The sequence below is a fragment of the Pleurodeles waltl genome, chromosome 5 (genome assembly GCF_031143425.1).
Source record: "Pleurodeles waltl isolate 20211129_DDA chromosome 5, aPleWal1.hap1.20221129, whole genome shotgun sequence".
NCBI classification, from domain to species: Eukaryota; Metazoa; Chordata; class Amphibia; order Caudata; family Salamandridae; genus Pleurodeles; species Pleurodeles waltl.
The window spans coordinates 683,657,256-683,684,794 of NC_090444.1; the positions used below are offsets into that span (position 1 = coordinate 683,657,256).

A 27,539-nucleotide genomic window follows, 5' to 3' on the forward strand; every position below is an offset into this window, starting at 1 on the left:
GCGGTTAGCAAATGCACTTCTGACCCAGAGTGTGACAACTATGTTACTCCTACTTCAGTTGACATCTTTCCCCTTGTCATAGAATTCCTACCAGATGATTTTGGTGGTTTTCACAACCTAGTAGAGGGAGAGCATCAGAGATTTGGCTTAACCGGTGACTACAAAGGAAACTGATTTTATTTTTCTTTATGATTTTTAAATTGTCAGTTAGAAAAACTGTTAAATCAACACCAGTCATATACCACATTTGGACAGATGGATTAAAAATCATGAAAACATCAACCACAGTCCCAGCGATAAACTCACCTCTTACTGAAAAATATAAATTGCTAGAAAACAGTTCTCCATGTCTCATTGTTCACCCCAGTGCAGACTCACTTGATGCATTGAGGGAAATTGAGTGCTGGGATGTGAGGCAGAATGTGGTCCCTGTTCCCCCCCCCCCCCCCGCCCCCTCCCCCCTACTGTTTGAACAGACTCAATTGTCATGTAGGCTGCTCAGAGGCGCTCCAGAAAACCAACTTCGTCTTGTGCAGCACCACCGGACAGAGAAGGCAGGAGACCGCATTGATGAGCTTTTTTTCGGTCACTGTACCTACCTCCATCAGAGCGCCCTGCACTTTAGCGATACTCTCTACATCTGACTGACAGATGTGGTCAGATATTGGATTATATCTAGAACGTATGACAGAGGACAAAAAGGTTGAGGTGAAAGCTATTTTGCAAGGAGAAGAGCAGATGTCTTCAGCAATAATTGATACTGCTGTCAACATTGCTTCCTCTAGTTTCAGGCAATTTTCTGGAGAGGTTCTGTTGCAAAGGCAAAATTGGTTGCAAACTGCTTCTTTCAGGCCAGAAGCACAGAGGAAAATCTTAGACATGGCATATGATAGTGAAGCCTTGTTTGGCATCTCATGGTAATAGGGGTCTGCAGTCCATCAAATAAGACACTGAGGTGGCAAGATCTCGAAGAGTTCTTCAACAAAGATGCCTGCAGTTGTTTCGAGGAGTGCAATAAGGAGGCATGTACTAATACAGAGGAGGCTACTAGCTCAGTAGATATCAGCTGTATATTACCCCTCAACTGCACTAACGCCATTCCTACCAGCAACGGTGTAGGGCTCTACCATCTACTTCCTAGCATAAACAGGCCTCTTGTAGAAGACTGAGAACCAGACTCTGAGCAGTGAGGGTTCAAGGAGACTGTGACAAATTGATGTCGGTCATAAAATATCGGAATGCGCCAGAGATGGAAAGATCTTTTTGTTACAACTAGTGGGCCAGTTTACATCAGACTGCCTGGCTTTAGACATTATAAACTATAGTCACACTATGGAGTTTATCCAAAGACTACACCACCACTCAAAATGCTTTGCAAACCTCCATCTGTTACACAATTAAATCACCATCATATTGAAACAAGCCTTGGCAAAGCTAATAGGTCGAACTGTTGAAAGGTGTTGCTGAACCTTTTGCTCTGCCAGTGTTTTTTGAGGATGCTGAACAGCATCTTGAGAAATAAGATGCTTTGTGCCAATGCAGAGCAACATTAGCAAAAACAAAATCTTAAAACAAACCTGACCCAGTGTGATGATGTAAGCATATATTTAATTTCCATGCATGCACACATATGTCAATACAGTGCTGCTGCCTTTTTTTTTTAATTTACCTTGAGAGAGACAACATCAATCTTGGAGCAGTAAATAAATAAAAAAATTGTTTTCCCATTATCAGAAAGAAGCTGCCAGGCCCTCATAAAGATTTTTTTCATTAAAGAAAAAGTAGTGGGGAGGGGCATTGCTTGGGGGAAGGGGTCACAAGTGAGATCTGGTATGTGGCAGAAGAAGCATAGAGCTGCAAAGGAGATAGGTTGGTGGGGGGAGCCACAGCAAAGAGGAGCAAAGAGGTGTAGCAGGAGACCCCTCAGAGGATCTAGTGGTAGGGACATGAAGAGCATGGGGCAGGGCATCGAGGTGAACGCAGAAAAAAAAAAAAATACATGGGCTCCCCACTAAGTTCTAAAAGAAAAAAGTAGTTCAGTGATGTCAGCCTTGAAAGGCTACAAGTCATACATCTAAGAGTATAGTAATTAATCTATGCTCCAAGTGAGGAACAACCACAAGAAGAGGAAGGAAAGCCATCAAATGAGAAGCAAACAGATGAAATTGTCAAGAAAGACAACCAATGATGAGCAATATGCTCACCCAACACCCACTCTCTGTATTGGTATTGTACAGAATAGACCTTTGATAGACAGGAAAAGCTATCTGCAGGCAAGACCTTTAAAGATCTGTCTACCACAAATGAACTAACTAAGCAAGTTAGCATGTGTTGGAGACAGTGCACTAAAAAACCAAATAACAGTGGTTCACCTACTGCCAATAGGTTTGTTTAGGAGCCTGGCCCACTTCCACTTGAGGGCCTTGAAGGCTGCAGTGCAAAACACTCCTGCAGATACTAACAGTACTGCCTCTGCTGCAAATCCAGTAAGTCTCTGGGCAGGATCTCGCTTTGAAATTGGCCATTTCCCCTCCCAATCTTCCCACAAAGCATGTGAATTATATGGCTACACAACCAATGTAGGCATTGAGGGGTGTCCTCTGGACCCTCTGCACACCTACCGAAATAGCACATAGTGTGGCTCCACCTCCTGCATAGCACCCTGGAAGCACATTATTTGGTGCACTTTTGCTGTCATGTCTCCTTCTGTGATATTGAGGTTCCATATGGGTACATTTATTTCCCCAATTGAGTAATGTCACATTTCCAGGCGAGCGAGAAAACAGCCACTTCTGGTCCAAGAGAAGTGGAATGAAAGGCAGCACTTTGTGCTTTGTTGTTTGGTTTTATATCTGGAAAAGGCCTTGGTTCAGAGCTCAGTTATTCAGTGCACAGGTTACCAAGAGCGAAACTGAGGTCTTCTCTTGTGTGGATGTAATAATTTTTGCTAAGACATAGGAAGACCTAGCATAGTCAGACACTATTTGACAGTGGTGTGTGTGGTGGTGGGGGTGTGTGGTGTGTGTGTGGGGGGGGGGGTGTGGCTGGTGTGTGTGTGTGTGTGTGTGTGTGTATGTGTGTGTTAGCTTTGGTGAACTCTGTTTTCAAAGGTTATACCCTGAGGTGCTTCAAGGGACAGTATGTGTGCTTTGGAGTACTTAAAGTAGTGTGTGTGTACAATAGCCGTTGAAATCTGTGCTTGTGATATTAATAGAAACAACAATTGGACAATTAATTTTGTGTTATAACTTGAAGTTGGTGATTTAGCAGGGGCGGAGGTTTGACTTATTCGCTCACACTCAAGGACCTACTCATCCTCCAGCTTAGAGGACATCTGGAATGTATTTTTAAAAGTCCTATTGACGTGTTGATGTCGGACCACATCGTATACATAAAAAATTCACACCGGAGTCATGCCAATACCATTTATGCATGTGAGCTGGGCCTCTCTTCAGCAGGCATCATTTATATATTATGTTCTTTTAAATGAAAGCATATTTGTGGGTAAATACCCTGCCGTTACCATAGTAGATTGCTGCTGCCATGCGAACATGTGAAAATGTTTTACAGTCCATGTTTCCATGGAAAATGACTGTGATATTTATGTGTACACCGAGCTGTAATACCATTTCACTCATTATGAATGTTATATTGTAATCTTGGCCAAAAGCAGTTAGGAACAAGAATACCTCTTGCTTAACTCTGTTCATTATGGTTATTAACCAAAGATAATTCCCTAAATTGAACTAGAGCATTTACTTTGGAGCCCTTCTGGAATTTTACATTTTTTATTTATCAAGTTTGCATATTAAATACAATGCACCTCTAGTTCCAATGAGATCATTGTTGTAGTAGGAGGTTCTTAAACAAGAGGAGCGGTGAATTTGTGGGGGTGAATAGGACGAGCAAATTGAATAGAGAGTGAAGCCTTCTTGAGAATACATCTCAGAAAACAAATCATGGGGGACATGCTATGGGTTGGCAGGTGCTCTATGTAGTTAGTTTCTGATTACATTAGGCACAAATGCACTTTTACAAGTAGGATGGTAGTGTGATTTGCCTGGAATAATGCAGTTTCTTGATTAACTTGCAAAGGGGTCGGATTTGGGGAACGTAAGCTTAGATCTCTAGCTTCCAAAGCCAATTCTCCTATATGGTAAACCTTGCTCTAATGTTAACATAGTCATTTCTAAAAACTGGTCTAATATTGTTAACACAGCCAGTGCTCAAATGTGTAGACTTTAATATTTTTGAATATTGTGTAGCCTCCTTTCATCATTTGTTACACTAAAGAATGGGGAACTAGGGCCTGCACTTAAATTTGATCTGTCATATTGAGAGTTACCAAATATAGACATTTTCTCTTATTGATTTCTTTGAATGTGTGAGTTAGAACTACTAGAATAAGGTCTGAACACTTCAGAAGTCACTTCTCAGACATTGTCGTAATTATACTGTACTGTTTCAAGCAGTGTGATCCATTATCAAGAATCTACTCAGGAAAAAAAATCTAATTGTTTGAAAACAAATGTTCTCATCTGTCCTGTACCAAAAAAATAAATTAAGGGTTTGGTGCATTAAGGATTTCCAGCAGAGCCTCGCTGGGCAGACCAGGATGGCTGAGAGTACCAGCTCCAGAGGCACCTACCTATTCCTTTTGGTTATGGCATTGGGATTCTCCTGGTCAGTTTCCAGCTTGCTCACTTTCACCGTTTTGTTTTTTCAATTTCTGACCAAACAAGCAGCAAGAGGACATGATATGAGTGAGAGAACCACCTGGGCAACAGAGCTTAGGAAGGAGATAGCTGGAAAAAGGAAAACATGCCCTCTCAAGGAATGCTACACTGATGAGCCAAACGTAGTTTCCTGAAAGACAGCACTTGTGGAAAAATGGAAGGAGCCAGCCAGAGAGGTGGTAAACAGGCTAAGGTCCACTAGAGGGACAAACACAAGCTCGGTGACCTAAAACAAATAAAGCTAGTAAATAGAAAGCAAGCAAAAGTGAGTGACAAATGGCAAAGCCAAATGATAAGCCAATGGCAGCTTGCATTTCTAGGTAAGCTTTCCACATGTCCACAGTCTGTCTTTGAAACCAGACAGCTGTGCTGTCTGCTAGGGTGTGACCTAAAAAGGGGTGATAGGACTGATCATAGAAATTGTAACTTTTACTGCCACAGGGGAAGAATGGAGACTTTTATTACATCTTCGGAGTCTGAACAAATAACTGAAAAAGCAGAAATTCCACAGTTATGTTGTATTAGGATTCATATCATGCCGAAAGCAAAGATCATATGACACCTTTGGACCTACAGGAGGCATACTTTCATATCCCAATATACCTGCTCATCAAAGGTTCTTAAAACTCCCAAGTGGCAAATCACCTTTATAAGTTCAACGTCCTCGCCTTCAGGCTCAAATCTGGCCCAAGAATTGTGGTGTATGACACCAGTAGCTGGTCGTCTGAAGAGACCAGGTCATCCGATAGTTCCCTGTTTAGATGACTGGCTGGTCAAGATAAAAACCTTAAAAACAGCTATGAAATCTACCACACGCTGTTTGCAGCTCTTCAGCAATCTATGGCTTACAGTCTCCATCCTGGTCACCCAATCTTAGTTTGTCACCTTACCTCCTGAACTCAATCAATTGCAACTGCTATGCAATCCAGAAAACAGCAAAGAAAGCTTCTCAAATCCTGAGTGGTAGCTACCAAGAAACCATGCATAGCAAAATGGAAACATTTTTGCTTCTAGTGTACTGAACATTATTTGCACCCTATATCTTCACTACTTCAACAGATTTGGCCATATCTTTTGTACTTGACAAAGTCAAGATTGGCTCACACTTCGGTCAGGCTTCATTTAGCATACATTTCACTAGCGATAGAACATGGAACCAACCATCCCCGGTCTAACTAATTAAGGAATTTTAAAGGCATTTTTGGAGTCTCTCCTCCCAAAAGACATCCTCCACCTTCATTGCAGCTTAATGTAGGGCTATCTCAACTGATAAACTCCTTTCAAATCAATAAGTATGGCAGAACTAAAGTATCTCTCTTGGAAGATAGTCTTTCTTTTAGCCCCAACATCAGCTAGAAGTCAGTGACATTTAAGAATTTACAATAAAGGAACCTTTCCTTTAGTTTAGAGGTTGTAGTCATTTTAAAGACTAATCCACGTTTTATACCTAAATTACCATCAGACTCCCATCTAAACGAACCAGTGACTTTGAAAGCTTATTTTCTAAACCTGACTACTGTAGCAGAAAAAGCACTTAATATTTGGACATTAAAAGATGTTTGAAGTTTTACATTGACCCAACTAAGCAATTTAGGAAGCCTGAGTTGCTTGGGTTTGGCATATGGTCACCCATGGAAACGACAAACATTTTTTAAACGAACTATAACTCACTGGCTGTCTTCAGCCATAATGTTTTGTCATGAAGCAGGTCAGTCTCACCAAAGGAAAATTAAAGCTTGTTCCGTGAGAAAGCCTATTCCATCTACAGCCCTCCTTAATGGTTTGTACATTGTGGACATATGCAGGGCAGCCACATGGAAAAACAGACACAGATTCATGCAACATTACTGCCTAGATTCAACAGTACAAAAGGATGCGGCAATAGGACAAGTGATTCTACGTCATCTAGTTCAGTGAGATAAGTCTGTGTATCCTTCCTTATACCCGTCCACTGAATGGTACTGCTTGCCATTATGATTTTAGCATGTGACTTTGTGACAAATTCACTATTGGAGCAGAACAAAGTTACTCATCTGTAACTGAAGTTCTCCACAGTTGGTATCTTTCATAGATCCGTGTGCAACTCATCTTTCCCCCCATCTCATGCACACTTGTATACAAAAAAATACTTTAACACTTCTGCTATGAGTTCTGAACTATAATGGTTGGGAAAGGGGAAGACTGTGTTTGTTCTTCTTTGGCTCCTTGGGGGATCTTTGATCACCTTCCAGTTGAATTCTCAATAAATGCGCTGCCTTGGCTCTGGTTGAGATAGTGATTCTTACTTTTGTTCTAAAAAGATATTACATTTGAAGATGTCCTTCAATATACTTTTTTCATCCTAACGTTTTCAGTAACTAGCCTCAAAAATTGATCTTTAAAGCTGTGAAATGTTACCATACTCTCTATGTCCTCTTTCTTCTCCTTTTTTGCCAGTCCCATTCTGTGCTCTCTCCTTTCAAGGCTCGATGCCATCTTGTCCCATGATCCCCAAGATTATCCTGTGATCCTTCCTGATGGCCTTTAATTCATAGTCCTGTACAGTTCTTAGAGCTTTAGCGTTTAAGGGTGAAGGTTTCATTTTGGTTTTGTAGTATCTCAATTGTTCATTTAAAATATATTTTGCCTCATTCAGTCTTTTCCTTCATGTTTTCTACATTAAAGATTATTTCCTTCACCATATCTGATCTCTGGTTGGCTATTGTGGCTCCTTAAAGCATGTTAGGGCATTGGTATGATCAGGTTTGATATCCCCTCTCAGTTCTCTCTTAAAGGTTTGAAGACTGAGCAAAAGGTCTGCCTTTATAGGCATTTCATCACTTGCAGTAGTTTTTCCAAGCAAGTCTCTAGTTTCTGGGTCTGTGTGATGAATGTCTGTAGTGAAGGATGATCCAAGAGAGCTACCTCTCTTAGGTGATATTTGTATCTTATGATTCCTTTGATTGACTTTGTAAGTCCTTCTCAGCACTGCCCCTTTAGTCTGACTTCTCTGACAGACCTATCAGCTCTCCTTTCATCGTACTAATTTGTTCTGTAAGTCAAAATTCCTCCTGTGCTTCAGTTCTCAAACTTCAATTGGGGTGCCTCCCGCCAGTTTAATTGACCCCTACACCAGCCAGTGGTGGGGGCTTGGTTTGATGGGTTGTCCCAGCCTCACTGATTTTTTTTTTTTTTATTTGCCTCTGGGTGTTTCATGTTTTAATGCATCACTTTGGTTCGCCCTAGACCTATTGACCACAACTCTCTGCAGGCACTGTCTTTGTTTCTCACTTTTTCACTAGTCCAGTCGTCGCCTTATTTAAATCATGATTTACCTCAAAGAATTTTCAGGCATCATTGCCACGGTTAACTTGGCCCTAGCACTGGCTATGAGGTGTTTTGGCATATACACTCAACTTTTCTATTTATAGCTGTTTCTGGCTATTGAGAGTGTTTCTATAGTTTGAACTGGTCTGTGTCTTTTAGATCACTATAGATAAGGAGGTCACTGTTATTTGGATTCTTACACCTGTATAAGAAAATCAATGTCTTTAGGCATAGTTGAATTTTAAAACTCTGTTACAGCAAAATTATCAAAAATAAGCACTCAGTAAGACAGCACTTCGCCTCCTGAGACAATGAGCAATGCGCAAAGAGAATGAACACGTCAGAAGAAAGGTACAGTGTAGGCCTATACAAAACGGTTTCGATTAAATAACATGGTTCTCTAGTTCATTGCAGTAGTCTTGCCCTACATCTTCGTGCCCTCAACTGTTTTGTGCACTTCTCATTCCAGAAGGCCCTCATCCTCCCCCATATACTATTGCCTCCCTCTGTCTGATGCAGGTTTTGCTTAGGTGGGCCTCCACTGTTCACTGTGTTCCACTGCACGGACCTTCTCCTGAGTGTCACTTCTCATGATTGATGGGTTGTATACACAGGCCTACTGAAGCACACAGTGTTACTGTGTTGACACATCTCACCAATTAAGACAATTCAGTCAGTTGGATGAAAGTGACCCTTTCAGAAGGCTAGAGGGTGATTTCCTATGCTATCTCTGAACTCCTTTATTTTCCTCCTTCAACCTGAATAATGCCACCTACCAGGCTCTAATGAATCAACAGTCTCTGTACACAAGTACTGATGCTCAGCATGCAATCAGGTACGTAGAACTCGGACACGTAAAGGCTGGCAGCACTGGGCTATTGTTTCTCCCTTTCCCATTCACTTCACCAGTATACTTGCTCTCAAAGAGAATTTGCATGACTATTTCTCAGCCATGCTTCAAGGTCTCTTTGGCACCAGTTCCTTCTCCTTTGTAGTGCGTCGGGTGATAAGTGTATTCTGTTGTATTGTTTTTCCCTGTCCATTGCTTCCTTGTTTGTCAATCTTCTCCACGGAAGCTACTGTTCCCCCTTTATAGAGTTGGAATCCCTTGTCTCACTGCTCATTCATTAGTGCCTATCAGTACCAGCTAGTTTAGATGTCTATGGCAGCACTCTGCCGGTCCTGTCCTTCCCATAGGTGGTACCATTCCTGTTCCAACTGCTTCATCTGATAGTCAAGTCCTCGGGGGTCACCCACATGCCTTTATCTCCTCTCCTGTGGTTGGGGGTACCATGGAAGGGGGATGGATCATGGAAGCCCTGCAGGAACTCCAGGTCAGCACTTCAGCCTATGGCGATGTCATAGCCACGATCCGTAAAGGGAATTAGTTAGTGCTGCTGGAACTCCACTTCTGTGCTTCTGTCTATGACACTGTCACAGCCACACCCTGTAATTTTATTACAGGTGCTTGAATATCATCGTTATAAAGCTTTAGGTGTCTATACACACCTCCACCAATTGTTCTAATTATTTTCCTTTAGACTTACCACTGGCATTTGCTTAGCCAGTAGGGCCAATGTTGAGAGGGGCACACCACCATATAATTAGTATGGGTAAGCAGGGGGGTGCAGTGTTATGTACAGTTACTCATACCTCCCATTTTTGCCAGTATCCAGGACAATTTAATGATGAGATGCCCGGGTGTTTCAAATCATATGTTGCACCCCTCCATGTCCCATTGTGTCTATGTGAGTTGTCTCCTCTGTCTTTTTTCACCTTTGTGTGATTACTGGAGTTTTTCTGATGGTATTGCTACCCCTAAGTGCTGTTCGGGTAAGAGTCTAAGGTACAACCTACTGTCTGACAACGTTAGAGTGTCGTTAATTGAAGATTAATCCTGGGCTCTTTCCCTCATACTGTAATATTTTTTTGAACGACACACCCACAAGATAGACAAAGACAACTTGAAAGGACACAATATTGTTTTTCAGAATGGACTACATTCTTCATAGATCCATTCACCTTACACAGTCTTAGCTACAACACATGCTGTATGTCATGTGCTCCACACACAGTTTAAATAGTGAGGTGAGACAAGAAACCCAGTTAAGGGAGAAGGCTAAACAAGTTTTACCAAAAGGCATGGTGGGGTGCCCCTCTCTGCCAGTGGTACAGACAAAAAACCTGTGCCCCTGAATCAGTTGTCAGTCGCCATCATCTGTCACCCCATAGTCTGGAAGAACACTAAGCACCTTCCGCTGGGATTGGGGTACATTTTGGATGTCACAGCTGACCAGCAGAGGTCCGTGTTTTTGAGAATATCACCAGCCATGAAGCACGCATAGAAGACTCGCAGCTTGACAAGTCTGCTTCCAGGTAACATGACGGTAGAGATCATCAAAGGCTGACTGGGACGGAGCATCTCAGTTTCCTTTGCTACGTAAGGAATTTTAGCACTACACACAATCAATAAACTCCGTGTACCATCACTATTGAAATTATAATGTAGGTTTTAAGAGGATGAAGAACTCATAAAAGAAAAGTCACAATGTCTTCTGGGGCCTATTACACAAAGGGCGCACTTTGTGCCACAGTGCACTTTAAAAGAGGCAGCCCTCTGAAAGGGGGAATTGGGGACTTGTGGACACCCTAGACTTCCCCTTAAATGTGCTGGTGGGTGGGTGCCTGCAGAGCGAATCACGGAGCAGCTTTAAAGCAGCTGCTCTGTTTTTCACTTGAATGTACTTTCCTCAGTGCAGTGCAAGTCCACAGTTGTCCCGGGGGCAGCTCATTCACTCTAATACGGCGCCTTCTCCTTGTTTGCGCAGGTTACACCTTCTGAAAGGTGGGCCTGCCACAAGCTAGTAAATTGCGCAGTATGCGTTATACGGCACAAGGCGTGCTATAAAATAGCTGTGAGGGTGATGAGAGTAGCTGAGTAGATTTGAACCCAGCAACTTGGAACTTGCCAAAAAAGTTCTAAAATCCCTCTACCCAAACGGGAATCCTGAGTTCATAAACGGTGTTGTTTTCTTGTTGGGAAAATCAAGCATGACTAAGTTAAAAATAAATACAAATATTGTGCTGTTAAAAGGCCCACAGTCTGTTGTGGGTTAAACAGTGGGATTTCCTTTTCCTTTAGACTGCAATATCTCTGGATCCATACATCATAGACAGACGATTCATACTACTTCAGAACTAGAGCGATAGGCTGCAGCCAATGTGGAACAGCACCCTGCGGATCTAGGGTGACAGAGAAACTCTTGTGTGCCTCCGCCTCAAAAGCAAGGGGATGCAGTTTCCTGAAAAGTACCCGATCCTCAGAAGAAACAAATGTCTGGTTTGATCAGTGCAGCAGACCTTTGTGGCTTCCAGGACTACTTCATTTTCTCCAGTTGTCCTCCATGCAAATCCATTCACCCTGAACTTACTCTTGCCCTCAAGCTACATCCAATCCAGAAAAACATAGATTAATTCTCAGCAGCAGGGCTTCTCTGATACCTTACGGGTTTGCGTTTTTCTTGGAAATCATCTAGCCATTTCAGTACAAACTTAGCATTTAGTTCAATGGCTGCACTTTATTGAGAGTCTAACTTTAGTCTTCTGGTTAGTAAGCACTTGGGCACACGTTAGTCTTGACAGAATGGTTCCTATTTTGTTCCTAAAGGTGCCCCGCATCCTGCCGTGAAATAAATGTCATGGGTCAAGTTAGTCTCCTTAGTATAGGCTTTCCTCTGCCTTTCAGGCTGCTTCTTTGTCACTCTCAAGGCTACGCTCCACTATTTCCAGCTCTCGTTTTGCCACGGCGCCGGTTTATCTTTCACCTGGAGCAGCTTTTCATTCCCATTGGGATGTCAGGATTGCTGGTCCTTATTGGTAGCCTTACTACATTTTAGTCCTCTAAGTTTCCTATGTAGCTTTCAACTGGTTGTGCGCGCTCACTTTGAAGTAGAATCAAACTAGTATTTTACCTACTCACGAACAGATAAAAAAGATGTCAAACTACTTAGCCTGCACTAGCAACAGACCTTGTCAAGAGGACATTAAGCACTGCCAATTTCATGTTTGAGTGGCTGACAGGTACAAATACAATAACGTAGCAGAAACCTAAATGTTTTTGGGCTTGAAAGTGAGCGTCATCGCAGGGGCATCAATTTAGCAGCTTTCTGAGAAAGGGTGCAATGAAAGAGTACACATTGATATATGCTCATAAGGAATGGCAATACAAACTAGTATGTAGTCTGGGATTATGGCTACTTTCTGCCTTCGAGGGAGGTGACGGGGAAGAAAGAGGGTACTGCACTAGGTCTACATCCTGCTTGGAATTTGTAATGGCAGAGTTCATTTCTGTATGCAGTTATGTTGCACCTCACTGTCCTGTTTATATAGGTAATAATAGAGTGTGTCACGTTACTGTTCTAGCTGTGCACATCAAATAGAGAACTGGGGTTCCTCATACATCTGTATAGGAACCTGGGATACGTGTTGAGCCTTAACCATGATATGCCGCAGTACCGGCAAAAGTCTCTCCCATGGGCTTGTTGACTCTTTCAAACCAACCTCTACATTTCACAGACATTAAAATATTTTGTTTAAACAAATGTGTGCAGATCAACATCATAGGATGTTTCTAAACTGTAGCTCTCATATTAACTACTGCGACAGTATAATCATTAAAAAATGAGCACGAAAAACACATAATGACTTGACTTTAACAAACCTGCTGCTATTGATAAATAATTGTTGTATTTAATTTAATGGCTGAATGTAGATGATAGATTTTCTGATTATGCATTTTTATCTTTTGTTAATAATGGATGTGAAGATTTGTATTTTGGATTTGTAATGTTTTTAATTGGTAGGAAAGTTAAATGTTATTACTCAAGCTGTTACATTAATCACCTCCCTCCTTCTGAAAGGTTTATTTGGCTCCTATTTAGTGAACATCCTCACGTGTTTTATTTGTTTTCTTTTCAGCATTGTCATACTTTACTTACGGTTTGGGGCTCGAGTCCTGCATGACAACTTTGTGGCTGAGCTGTCCACTCACTACCAGAACTATATCCTTTCATTGTGAAATTCTTTTTATTTTATTTTTACGAATCGTTACAAACTCTTATTTATTGCAGCTGGATTCAGTGAAGGTTGTTGTTTTTACTCTGAAGTTTCATTTCAGTTCTAACAATTTGGACGTTGTCAGGGAGAACATTAGAAACTGCAGGGGGTATTAAAGAAAAGTATTGGGCTTACATTTAGGCGTGAGGACAGAAGGGTGATATGAGGTAGACTAATTTGTTATAGTGATTTTCTAGCAGCAACATACCAAACGCTTTGTCTCTCATCCTCCTATGTGTAGGTAGAGCTTAATTTTGCCGTTCAACTTTTTGTTCTTAGATCTCTGTGTATTGGATTCTCGTTTGAAAAAATGGCAAGATTTATTGCACTCACGTTCACCGCCTCTCCCTCCCTCATGCTTTTTATGGACATGCTTAAAAAATGGTCCCTACTCAACTATTTTACTCATCTCTTCCTTGTATTACATTTTCAATACCTTAGACACTGCTAGCAATTATTCATGCGCTCTCCCTCCAAAACAAGTGGCCCAGATTCCACAACTGGACATTTGGGAACAATTCCATTCTTGTCACTTGGACTTTAGATAGAGTTTGTAAAACATTATCGAGAAGATAGCAATGCGTAAAAGGTTTCGGTTAAAACAATATTGGTTTGTAATTGGGCCACACAAAAATGTGTTTAAAGGGTTTGTTTCTTTAGACAACAAAGCAAGGGGAGACTTAAAAATGAGAGTTCAGCACACATGTTCCTTTTATGAAGGAACCAGCTTCACAGATGGATTCCATCCAACAAATGTTTTGGGTCTGTGAGAAAAAACTCCTTTCCAAGAATATATCCTCTTAATTGCCATTACATCGGCAAGGCTGATGAGTGAATTCCTACTTTCCAATCTTTTCTAGTACGTGGAGTCAACTGGTGAAACTCCAACATGTTCAGAACTCAGCGGCTTGCTTGCTTCTGAAACTTCCAAGGCGACTGCCTGCAGGCCCTGCTCTTGCTAAGCTGCATTGGCTGCCTTTGAAGGAAAAGCTCTTTTTTAAATTATTGTGTTTCTGACATTGGATTATTAGCAATACAGGCCATAGATACCTGCATTCTCTGCTTATACCACAGCATCCCAGAAGAAATTTAAGATCAGCAGGTGCTCATCAAGTGTGCATCCCTGTTTTAAAATGAGTACGTTTCGGAGGCTGCTCCTTTAGTCTTTTGACATCAAAATGGGGAACTCTCTTCCCCTCTCTCTTAGATAGGAAAATACTGAACACTCATTTCGTAAAAACGTAAAAACCTGGCTATTTGGATCGATTTTAGTGGGCTGACCATGGCTAGTTGCTTGGATCTATTTTGCAGCTTGTTTTTTTTTTTTTTTTTTTAGCTCTGGAATACTTCGTCAGAAGTTACTAGGTGCATTATAAATTGCTGAAGATATATATTAACTCTCTCCAAGTGTGTGTGTCACTTGCATTACAAATATCTCTAGTGAAAAATATGTTCGGGCATCCATATGTATATTTTCCTGTAAAGCTGCATGGGATAAGAGACCAACATGAGCTGGAGGATATGTATGCACATCCCATGAGAGAGGAGGCAGCATCTTTGACTACTGATACACACATCACAGGCAGGGAAACTTGTAGGACAGATATGTTGATAACTTGACAAATCTTCACTTTGGATTGTGTTTGTGTTTGGTATATTGTTCCCAGAATTTGGAAACCGCAGAGTTATGGACATAAAACGTAAGAAAGGTTAACAGTCGTATCCATCCTTGATTCACTGTTTTCATATAATAGGAGTTATCAAATGCTGTTATCAAATATGGTGGACTATGGCATACTTGGAGGAGACGAACTGGAGAAGGTGACCAGGATGTCATGGGTAGCTTAAAGCAGTGCTAGCCATGTTTTATTTAATAATAGCTAGCATCTGTAGCAGTTTCTTGTCCCTCCCGAAGGTAGTGCAGTTTTGGTTTGCTACTCTGAGTGAGTTTTTATCCGAATAGCAGAATACAAAATGTACAGAAAAGATTATCTAGAAGTAAAAAAATACTGTGAATCAATCAAAGTTAAATGAAATAAGGATAAAAACAGTCAAGGAAAAACTTGTCGCTGGGACTATAACATTAATCATTCAGAAGAAATGGGTGCTCTTGGTTTGTGTACGTTTACAAACACAAACATGTTTATTGTACCAAATTTTCATTGTAGTTTCACTTTTTTCAGTTTAACATTTGATAAGTTGCAGTGGGCTCAGATATTTTCTTTGTCTCCTTTATAAAGAGCTCTTTGCAGTACCATTGGGGCTAAACATGGTAAAGCACTACAGTGTTGTTTGGCCACTTACCAGCTGTATCTCCTCTAGTGGGATCTTGTAACTGCAGGTTCCACACCATTAGAATCCTCCTGGCCACGAGAAAGGATCTGAACATTTTTTCAACACTGCTTCCATGTGCCAACAGATGATGCCATCTGACTCACCAGCAACTCCATGCCACCTTCTAAAATGCCAGTACAAAGCTTCATTTAGGTTCAATCCCTGAGTGCAGACATCAGTTCCTTTTTGCTTGACTCCTAGCTTTTTCTGTGAGTTTACGATCTCACAAAATTGGATTTCTTGACCCTGCACAGAAATATATCCTCCAAATCGATATTGTTTCTATGCCACCCCTGTTCGAAACAGATGTTGGTCACTGATCCGTACTCGAAGTTCTGCAACTAATGCCTCCTTTTGCATCCAAAGGCCATCAGGAAGTGTGAAACTAAGCCCTACGTTTACAAACATTAGTGGGGCTAGTCCTATTTGAGGTCCTAGGACCGTTTCTACTGCCATGTCCACTCCGATTCCTGGTTGCCGTCCTGTGATAAGTCCGAGAAGAATTGTAAGATAATCCTCATTGCAAGTATAAGAATTCCAATTGGGCTTGACTCCTTCCCTCTCAGGCTGCTTCAGGGTATACCAGAGTAGTTGGCACTCAGAAGTTCATACTCCTTCATCCAGCTCTTACCCGATTCAGTGACTGCAGCCAATGCATCCTTTAATTTTCTTAGCCACAGTTGACTGTGCAGCAGTTAGAAGCTTTTAAAGAGGCAATCCTGCAGTTATTCTTGATGTTTACAGGTCCCTCTTGCCTGTAGTATGGTCCCACAAAACCATTGGAGCCTCTAGTTGGACTTCTGCTGTGGGTCCTTCAATGGTGCTGACTGACACTGTTCGACCTTAGCCAGATTCTTGGCTGATGCCGGACCACACCTTTGCCACAGGCCCCGCCCAGAGTGTGCACTTCGGTGCCATGCTCTGCCCTGATTCCGATGTCAGAACCTAAACCAACTTCAATACACAACCAGGGGGTAGCCCAAAAACATTAATTTTGGTTGGGCAGAGTGGTAATTAGATTGTCAACAATCAGTAATCCTCCCACTCAACCTGCCTCTCTTCTGTTTAGTGAAATATCTATACGAACTGTGACCCGTCTCAACCACCAATTGGGAATATTCAATTTATATTTATACAAAAAACATCATGACAATATGTTTCCCCAAATTGATTCTGCTGGACATTGTACATTTTAATATTTAAATTCAGTTACCTATTTGTACAATAATTCATTATTGCTGTCCAAAAGCCTGTTTACTCAAAAGTACCCTGTACCTGCACAACATTAATGCGAATATTCATGCTCTGTCATCATACTCCAAATAAAAAAACACAGTTCCTGGACATCACACATAATGCCCAACACTGGTATTAGTGTGCTTTGTGTATTCCAAATGTATCGCACACAGTTGGGACTCAGCCGATCTCTCTGAACAGGAGTGGTCAATGTACATTTCAGTGGTCACTGTTTCTTCATTGCCAACCTACATAAAGATTTAGGAAGGAACCACACATGGCTGGGTCTAATCGAAGCTGCCATTGTGGGCAAAGAACGGTGGACTGGAATGCAGTTCTCAATAATAATTACCACTGATTCATATTAACTCAGGCATTTCACCCATCACTTTTTTGTATTCTTCAGTGTGACAGGTGCGCCCCAAAGTGGTCCTGTGATCACTGTGCCACTGGAACCAAGCTACATGTGACTGGTTGTATTCTGGTTCAGGGATGTTCTAGCCTGGAAGTTCAGGCTTGACTGTTCCTATTTGAGCCAGAGTCAAGACTGATTTGCCTGTCTGGGTCTAAACTGAAGTGGTGTGGTCTACAAAACACTGATGGATAAGGTAATTATCAGTCTCTGAGATTAATTCATGCGTTCTACCTATCACTTTTTGTATAATTATATGTGAATCAATTTATTTACTACTGGAGGTGGAACAGAGCCACCATGGAGCAGGATGACAGCAGTGTGTGGGAACTATTGCAAAAAAACTTCTGATCCATTCTGGTGCCTGGCAGATCCAAAAGTTGAGTGTAAAAATTGTGTTATCAGCTGAGGAGGGTTAAATACCCACCTCGGGTAACAGTCACAATCCTTGTCAAGGTGAACCACAAAAGTCACCAAATTAACCTGAGCTGAACCCCTTGGTAACTAGTAACAGAACTAGCAGGATTAACTTGGAGGCAATGTGTAAAGTATTTATGCAGAACTTAAAAAAATAAAGTTGAAATGCAAAACAATAAAAATCCCAAAACGAATTACAATAATAGAGTACAATGTAATAAACAAAATGACAAAAAATCCAATTAGTGGAACTGTAAATCAGAAGTTTTAAGCTTGTAGGTAGAAATAGCTCCAAGAAGCACGAAATGCTAATGGTGGTCAATGGCCACGGAAGAACAGGACCTCCACACAATTTTACACTGACTGTGATGAAACAAATGTCAGGTAGACTAACCAGTTTTGTCCAGGTCAAAGATTTTACCTTCTGACTTCGTTTTTTAAGGTTCAATCCACCACAAAAGAAAATATCTAAAACCCCCAAGGCCTCAGAGCAGACAAAGGCAAAAACAACATGGTCAGGTCCAGTTGTTCCTGGTTAGTAAGACATTTGCACAGAAAAGACTTCTTATGGCTTGTTGTGCCCCTGTTGTTTTAACAGGAGGGCAGCCTTATGAAACTTGGAGACCACTGCTTTGTCCTGGGTACAAGAAAGAGAAAGGACTGTCCTCCAGAGTTCTTCTCAGGTTGCAGACAGCAGTTTCAGTCCTCTTCTTATCTTCCTCCAGTCCAGAAGTGTTGTGAAGTGGGTGCCTGGAGAGGCGAAATTTATGCCTGGCACTAGCTCATAGGTGTCAGTGACCCCTATGGGCATCCTGACCAATGGGGGTGAAGATTCCTGGGACTAACCCTACCCACTTTGGACATTTTCAAGATGGCTTAAGTCTTTGGTCATACTCAACTTGGGCTCTGAGAGCTATGTGTGTGCTAGTGGGAAGTGTACTATGGTAATCCAGGTGTCCCCCCAACGTCAAACAAAATAATCCAATTTGAAGCACTAAGTGAACTAGGAGACCAAATTCTTGTAAAATCAAAGAAGAGCTCTCAGCAACCAGATGTTGAGGCACACAGTATTTTGACATTCAGCTTCCCTCCTTTGAAGTGTGCCCCTAAATGGTATATGTAAACCCAGCTGATCGGTCAAACAGGCTGTGAAACTGTAATATCATAGTCCCAGTACAATTTGGGCTTGTCTGGCCGGTGGGACAAATAAAAGGGCCCTGCCAACTGTCAGTTAACATTTGCCTGTTATATGGGAGGCCTCTTTCAGGTTTCTCCAAGTGCATTGACAAACCCCAGCAGATCTGTCAGGCAGGGTATGACATTCAAGCAAGACTTGTACTTTAGTGTAAAAAAAAAAAAAAAAAAAAAAGGATCTTCACAGCCTCCCCTGCATATTTTATCAGGTTCAATTCATTGTTTGTTGCTAGGAGCAGTTCACAACTCCCCATAGAGGAGCCATACACTGGCAAGTGAAATTTGGAAGGCACTGAAAAGCTTCAGGCTAGCAGAAGGTAACGTTTCTGAAGTATCTATTCAGAAATAGACAAAATTAGTGTTTACCATAAAATAGGATTGTGTTTAACTATTAAAAAGAGTCCTTGAAATATTTCTCTTGCTGTTTCCTAAGTAGAGATAACATTTATTAAACTTAGTATTTGTATGCCAGTGCTTTTCAATTAAATGGCTAAAATAGCCTTTTGGGCTTTTTCGCTATATGGATATGATTAACATGACCTTTTACTTGACCTACTTTTGAATACCACGCTCCCCACATTTATGGGCAATAAGGCCTGTTTAGGGGTTACTTATAACTATTTAAAAGGAAGGTTTAAGCATTTCAAAAGGATTATTTTGACAAGCTAAATTTTTAGTTTTAACCTGCACAGTCAAGCTACTGGTAGCAGGCATGCAGTCATGTTTACATTGTCACTGGAGCGGATGGCACAATGGGTGCTGCAGTCTACTTGTGACATTTAAATTAAGGCCTTGAGAACACGTTGGGTGGGTATAGTAGGGACTCGGGTAGGTTAAACCTGCCAATCTGTAGTATACCAATGTAACCATGTTGAAAGGAGCACAAACACTTTCCCTCTGGTTAGCAGGGGTAAAGTGCACAGAGTTCAATAGCCAGCAAAATAAATGGGGTGCCATGAAGAAGGGGCAAATTTTCAACAGTGCGGAATCTGCAGTTAGATAGCTTATCTACAAGAAAGTATGTTACTGAAGGTTAGTAACTTGTCTTTGTGTCATGGAGAAAAATCACACAGTAAGCTACTAATATCTGCAAACGAAAATGAAATGTTACCGAAATACTTTTGTTAAGTTAACCTGTTTCATTTCTATCCTTAACTACTGTCACCTGCGGAATTTCTATCTTTCTATGGGCTGTTGAACTTCTATCTGTACACCCTGGCCTTTGTTTATTCACCATCAAAGAATGCTCTCTATGGTAAGTGTGTAAGCAACAATGGTTCACTGTGGTATGTATAGGCATGTAGGTATATAGTTATGCCATGACAGTGAAAATAGTGGTGGCACAATAATGTTACATAGAGAAACTGATCTTATTATAACAGGTCAGCGATCAAAATACTACAGGTCCAAGGTCACGTTCAAGTTTATTACTACAGTACAGCAACATTGATATAAGAATACTTTTTATGCCTCACTGATTGCATTTAACAATTACTTTACACCAGGAACACGCTCTCTGAAACATTTGTTGTAGCATATCCACATTAAAGAATATACAATGACATAAACCATATATGAAAATGTGCCGAGTAGAATATATTTATTACTACAGATGAGCATGTTATGGGGCATTATGACACATTGAGGCTTCGAATCTCATAAGTCATGGCCTTACATATATGTGTGTGTATGCAAGAAATAAGATAATTTAACATTGAATTTAGAAAACACACATGACATATTCACTGTAAGAAGGCAACTAGTACCACAGTTTCTAGTGAAAGATAGTGGTATGCAGAGACGTTCATAAGTAGTAAATAGCTTACTTCAGTACTTAGCAAATTAGATCAAAAATTAATTTGCAAGAAAACGGTTAGTGGTCAAGTTTTCCAAAGTTTTAAAAACAGAACATGTGTAACTACAGAAATGGACAAAAGACTAATTAGAACCAAAAAATTGAATTTATGCAAAATGAATGGCCTGCTTAGATAGTGATTTTCCTTACTTAATTGTCCACAGCACAAATGGTATTTTAAACTTGAGGTGGTCTATGGGTCATCATCAGAATTTAGCAATTCAGAGCGCAGACATAACATTTCTGAAAGATTGAAGAAAATGGGCTGTGTTAAAACCAAACTAGTATAAATTAAATAAGCAAAATCAATTATGTATAGCAAAGCTGTTTCTTATTCAGGTCAAAAATCTGATAGAGACTTCTTGTTGCAGATGCCTTACCTTAGAATTTCCCCCAAGCGTCAGACTGGATCCGGAATTTTTTCTTCAAGTAGTACCCTTGCGCGCCGTCAGGTGGCGTCGGTTGACTCCGTGTGCTTTGTTGGCGTCATGGTGTCCATGACGATGTCAGGGTCATATATAGGCGCCACCCTGGCTTGCTGACGTCTGCTCTTTTCTTTCCATGCCACACGCAGATCCGGAGAAGAGCTACCCTTAGAGACTCTGAGGCTGCCTGGTCTCATGGCCTCCTGCATCCTGCTGATGACGCATGCCAGATGGCATATGCGGGCTCTGCAGTGGGACCTGAAGTTCCTCTGGGTGCAGCATCAGGGAAACCTCTCCGACATGGTCCAGATCTTGGAGGGAACTGCGCAAGATCTGCAGTGGTGGCTTTCGAATCGTGTGTTACTTCTGCATGGGGCGGCCACATGGGAGAGGCAGAAATCATGTCTCTGGTCTCCAGGAGAGTCCTGACTCCACATCATCCTTTTGGTGCTCTGGGTAATCAGGCTTGCATTGAAAGCATTCCTTCCCTCTCTAGAAGGGAAAGTGGTGCAGGTGTTCACGGAGAACACCACTCCCATGTGGTAATGCAGTAAGCAGGGTGGAGTGGGGTTGTGGATTCTGTGTCAAGAGGCTCTTCTCCTCTGAATGTGGCTGGAACACCAAGGCATAACCCTGGTAGTTCAACATCTGGCAGGCTCTCCACACCAAAGCAGACAAACTCAGCCGTCGTTGCATAGTCGATCACGAATGGCATCTCCATCTGGAGGTGGCACAAAGCCTCTTTCAGCAATGGGGACAGCCTTGGTTAGATCTGTTCTCCTCTGCAGAGAATGCGCAATGTCAACTGTTTAGCAAATTGGATATTCCAATGCGGTACTCACTTGGCAACGCTTTTCATCTCGAGTGGAGCTCCGGCCTCCTTTACGCTTTTCCCACCAATACCACATCTGCACAGAGATCTAAAGAAAATCAAAAGTGACCGGGCCCAAGTAATAATTGTAGCTCCAGAATGTGCATGAAGAGTCTGGTATCCAGATCTTTTGAGCATGGCTGTGGATCCTCTAATCACTGTCCCTTCGGGAAGATCTTCTGTTCCACCTGAACCTATCCAGTCGCCGACTTCTTTCATGGAGATTGAGCGGCGGCAGTTGACAGCTTTTGACCTTCTGCCCAAAGTCTGTAACGTTATCTTGGCAGCCAAGCATCCCTCCACCAAATCGGTGTACGTCTGTCATAGGCACAAATTTGTGGCATGGTGTACCCACAAGTCTGTTGATCCCAATTCCACACCTCTGTCTGGGGTTCTTCTGTTCATCCTTTTTCTTGCCCAATATGGCTCTGCTTTGGGCACTCTTAAAGGTTATTTATCTGCCATCTCTGCCTTTCTCAGATTGCCAGACCTTCCTTATTCAAGTATCCCATTGTTAGGATGTTCTTTAAAGGACTCATCCATTTGTTTCCTACCACCCCGTTCATTATGCCCCAAAGGGACTTAAACCTGGTCCTTACCTATCTTATGTGTGCCTCTTTTGAGCCACTTCACAATTCTACACTGCGGTTGCTCACATTAAAAACTGCTTTCCTGATTGCCACCACTTCTGCTCGCAGAGTGAGTGAGCTTCAAGCTCTTTCTTCGAAGCCACCATTTTTATCTGTCCATCCTGATAAAGTGGTGATTCGTATTAGGGCCTCCTTTCTTCCTCAGGTTGTTACGCCTTTTCATGTAGACCAATCCATCACCTTGCCTCTTTTTACGCACCTCCACATCCCTCTCATGAAGAGGAGAAACTCCACCGTCTGAGGTAGAATGCCAACGCTCTTTTTGGATCCAATTGTACTAAAGATTTATGGGTGGATGATCAACTCTTTATAGGATATGTGGGTACAAATAAAGGGCGGGCGGTGCAGAAGCGTACCATCTCGCTTTGGGTGGTGCTTTGCATTAAAATATGCTACACTTTGGCGAAGAACCAACCTTCTCAAGGCTGTATTTACTGCTGCACATCCTGTTTTTCTACCTTACAATATCTTAGCTAATAACAATTGACAGCCATGCTCATTACTTTCCTATTGCATGCTGCTATCGGTAGTGAGTAAGAATACATCAGAATTCAATCCGTCCTAAATTTGTTTGTTAAACTGTTATGAGGCTTTGTTGTGGGGCACACGTTCACTAAAAACATTACTGCCTGGACATTCAGGTCCGCAGAGACGGCTGCTTTGGCCGTTCGGTCCTGTAGGACTTTTTAGTATGATCTTGGTTTGCAGCCCACCACCGAGGATGGTATTCCTTTGGTATTTTTTGTTTTGAAATAATAATAAATGTTACAGCCCTCATTCTTATCAGTGAACTCCAGTGCCCAGTCTGCTGATTACTAGTGTGTGTTTTGGCTAGCCCTGCCGAGGACCAGCACCACCGGGAATTGTACAAGTGCACCTTCAATAAGCCCAAAGGAGGGCAGGTTTTGATTGGGTGGGTTGTGTGTAACCCCATTCATGTACATAATACGCTTAAAACACATCTCAGTTTTGCATACTGCCCGCAGTCACAATGTGACAGATCACTGCGGGCTGACGATTTCCTGTAACTTCAAAATAAGTTTTCCCTTAGTCACTCATAGCTGTAACCACGTTTCTTTAGGAACGAATGCTGCGACCAACTCTCCTCCGATGCTTTAATCCATTTATTGTAACAAAGACAGCAACATCTAGCGCATTTTAAAGATAACCTCACCTTGATCACGGATACCATCCAATACATTTCTTCAAATATAATACCCAAACATAGAGAAAGGACTATTTCTTTATGAGCAGCAAAGGATTAGATCTGTGTGGCGGCAATCTTAGATGCAGTTTTCTTTGCATTTATCTATTTGATTACTATATATTTATTCTCGACAATTAGCATTTTATCCTTAAATACGTTTACCACCCTGTGAGCTTTTAAATGATGTATATTTCAAAGTAACCTTAAACCTAAACATAGAGAGAGGACTACTTTGTTGTAAACAGCAAAGTTTTATGTCCACATGGCAGCCATCTTAAATAGTTTTCTTTCCCTTCATCTATCTATTGAGATTGTGTTTGATCTCAACAAACTGTACTTCTAATTGCATCATCAAATTTCATTTTTCTTAAACTCATTTATCACTTATGATTACAGCTCCAGGGAGTATTTCAATAATATATATTCAAGGTGCCCTATATGGACCTCACATTTGGAATATATATCACTTTTGCACAAGTGGGCTAATCCATCAAAGGATGTAGTAGCTCTTTGGCTGAGCTGGATTCTTGTGTTCTTGCATTAGTTGTTTGGCTTCCACCTGCTCATGGAACTGCCACTTCTCTTTCATTATCTAAAAACAAGTGAAACCCATACATTTTAATTATCTTTACATACTCTATATACAATCAAAGGCGCTTGCAGTAATATAATTAACTTCATAATCAATTTCGCTTTTAGGTGTACTTCTAATTCTTCATCTAAATTCAACCCAATAAGATGTAAAGTGTTGTACCCAATGATAATTTTAGATTCTAATCTACGTAACTCCAAGGTTCTCTTCCCACCTCTATCATTCAATGGAATTCTGTTGATGACCATAAATTGCAATGTATCCACTCTTTTCACGTGAAATTGTTTAAAGTGGTGAGCTACAGGATATGTCTTATCTTCATGTAATATAGCTCTCCTATGTTCCAATATTCTTTTCTTTGCCATATGTATAGTACTGCCCACATAATATGTTATACGGACATTGCAATGCGTAAACTCTGTAATCTAAAGTGCATGTAAGATTTTTGTTTTATCTTCAAGGCCCTTGATGGTGTTGGAAACTCAACCTTATTGATGTTTTTACTGTATTTACAGGCTTTACATTTCCCACAGATGTAAAATACCATAACAGTTTTCCTCTTATTTAACTCTGGGACTTGACTTTGGTTTAGCGAGTCATTCAGTGAAGGACTTCTTCTGTATGTGATCATGGGATAATCCACTAAAACATTCGAGATGGTCTCATCTGTTTTAAGAGCAGCCCAATTTTTTTTTCAGTACCTCTTTAGCTTGACTGTTGTATGTAGTGATAAATCATCTTGTTGTTTCTTCCCAGGTATTAGCAGTTCTTCCCTTTTCACGAATTTCACCTTCTCTAATGCTTTTTTAATGTAGGTCTTTGAGTATCCCCTCTCTATAAACCTTTTTCTCATCTCTTGAGGCTCCAATTCAAAAGTACTTTCTGAACTACAATTTCTCCTAGCCATAATTAATTCTCCATATGCAATACTTCCAATCATACTTTTCTGATGGCAGCGTCTTACATGTAGTAAGCTATTACCATCTGTATCTTTTCTGTACAGTTTACTCTCCAATTTACCATTCTCATTTCTAAGTTGAATATTCAAAAATGTAATCTCCTTTCTATTCAGTTGACATGAAAGTTTCAGATTCAGCTCATTCTCATTTAAAGATTTCACAAACTCTAGGGCTGACTCAAAATCTCCTCTCCAGTTGCAAAATATGTCATCAATGTAACATACCCAGAGGACTGTGCTCTTCAATAGTTCTTATGTTACTGACCACTTGCTCCTCCCACCAGCCAAGGAACAACCCTGCCTACTTGGGGCAAAGCAAGTGGCCATCACAGTCCCCTGGGTCTGCTGAAAATTGAAAATGAAAAAATGTGTCAAACAGATGTAAATCATATCCAAAACCATCTCAGAGTGCAACAAATATGACAAAGATCTTGCTCTAAGGAAATGCCGTACTGCTCTAATGCCCAAATCATGCAGTATACATGTATATGGTTTGTTGACATCCAAACACATTAATATGTAATTATTTCCCCAATTAATATAATTAAGTATTCGCTAAAAATCACCTCTATCCCGAATATACGATGGTAAAGTTTCTACATACGGGCGTAAAAAATAGTCAACATATTTTGAGTTATTCTCTAAAAGACTACCTCTTGATTAAACAATTGGCCTGCCTGGAGGGACTGTAGCATTGTTTATTTAATTTAGGCAAAAAATATAATACTGGCAATTTAAGTAACTACATCTTAAAAATTGATATTCATCCCATTGAAGTAGATCTTGCTCCCTCCCGTCTAATAATTTGTCAAAAAATGTCTGGTTCACTTTCAATACTGTTTCCCTATCAGATTTCTCATAACTACTATTGCCCTACAGTTGTCTATACCCCTCTTGCAGGTACATCTCATTTGGCCAAATGACTACATTACCACCTTTATCTAATCTTTTAATTATAATCTTGTTACCAATCGACGAGGGGTATGACGTTGAGGTCAGGGCATATTCCGGTTTGTTCACTATCAATGTCAACGTCAAGAGTTCATTCTCACCGATGCCACTCGACACTGAGACAATAGTCACCGGTAAGACCTCTGTCGATGTCAACCCAGCGTCACCCGACACTGTCAAGGGTTCCAACAACACCAGGATATCTCTTGTCGATGTCAAGGCATGCAACACCGGCTAGGCCTCCGTTGACGTCAAGGCATCACTCATCGAGGCATGCATCACCAGAAAGGACTCAGTCTACGTAAAGACATCACTCGTGGACGTTCACATCAACTTCAAGAGCACTGTCTCACTACTCCACATCAAGACACCTTTCTCCATCGCAGCGACCTTTGACGTTGGGACAGGCTGACCTCTTGATGCCAATGGACAGGTTGCCTAGTCATTCGACATCCACATCAAGACCTGACCAACCACTATCAACGTTGCCACCACCATCGACGTCACGACCATGGAGAGATGGGACATTAACCTTCTAGGCTTGGGTCTCAATCAACAATACCCACAACCCCAGGAGGGCATTTTGTATCAATAACTAAATGTTACATCACATGCACAGTCTGCACCCCCTGAGACCACTATAATATTTCTCTCTGATGGTTGGACAGTGTCCGCAAATTAGAGGGTACACCAAAGTCCAGGATCAGACTATTCACAGACATACTCTCCGTCCAGAGCTGCTTCACGCTTACCATCACCGAAGCCAACAAAACCACCCGCTTCTCCTTGAGCTTCAACTTCACCTCAACAGAGGAATGCTCCTGTAACTGGATCACCAAGAAGATCCAGAACACAGGTAAGACATAGGTCAAGATTCAGATCGTAACATCAATGACATAGGTCTGGTATTCAACCAGATTATCAGCACAGCAGCAGAGGCCTCTGATCTGGCTGCGCATGGATAGTCACATGGGATATGCACCATTAGGTCCTCCTGGCTGTGCATTACAGGGCTCAAACCAGAAGCACAGCCTTGCATTTTAACCCCTCGTCCTGCTATGGGCCCCGCTTCCCCCGATGGCCAGGCACACCCCTCCCCTAGGCAGGGATGGAAGGGGAAGCGATTCCCCTTCCACCCCCGCTCCCCCGTGGTGTCTGAAGACGTCAGCGCGCTTTCACGCGCTGACTTCATCAGAGGCCTTCCCTCCAGTGCTGGAAGCTCAGCTTCCAGCGCCCGATCGGAGTAGAAGTGCATTCTCCTCCGATCACGTGGAGGGGGC

The 27,539-nt window shown here is 41.6% G+C and overlaps 1 protein-coding gene across 2 annotated transcripts in view; it reads left to right on the forward strand.

Annotated features, from left to right (window-relative positions):
• The window catches only part of TMEM181 (transmembrane protein 181), a 373,980-nt gene that overhangs the window by 315,035 nt on the left and 31,406 nt on the right, over nt 1–27,539 (forward strand). For both annotated transcript variants that reach the window (XM_069234585.1, XM_069234586.1), the window contains exons 14-15: nt 13,020–13,102; nt 19,916–20,005. In XM_069234585.1, the coding sequence (XP_069090686.1) occupies nt 13,020–13,102; nt 19,916–20,005 (173 nt within the window). The remainder of the gene's footprint in view (nt 1–13,019; nt 13,103–19,915; nt 20,006–27,539) is intronic.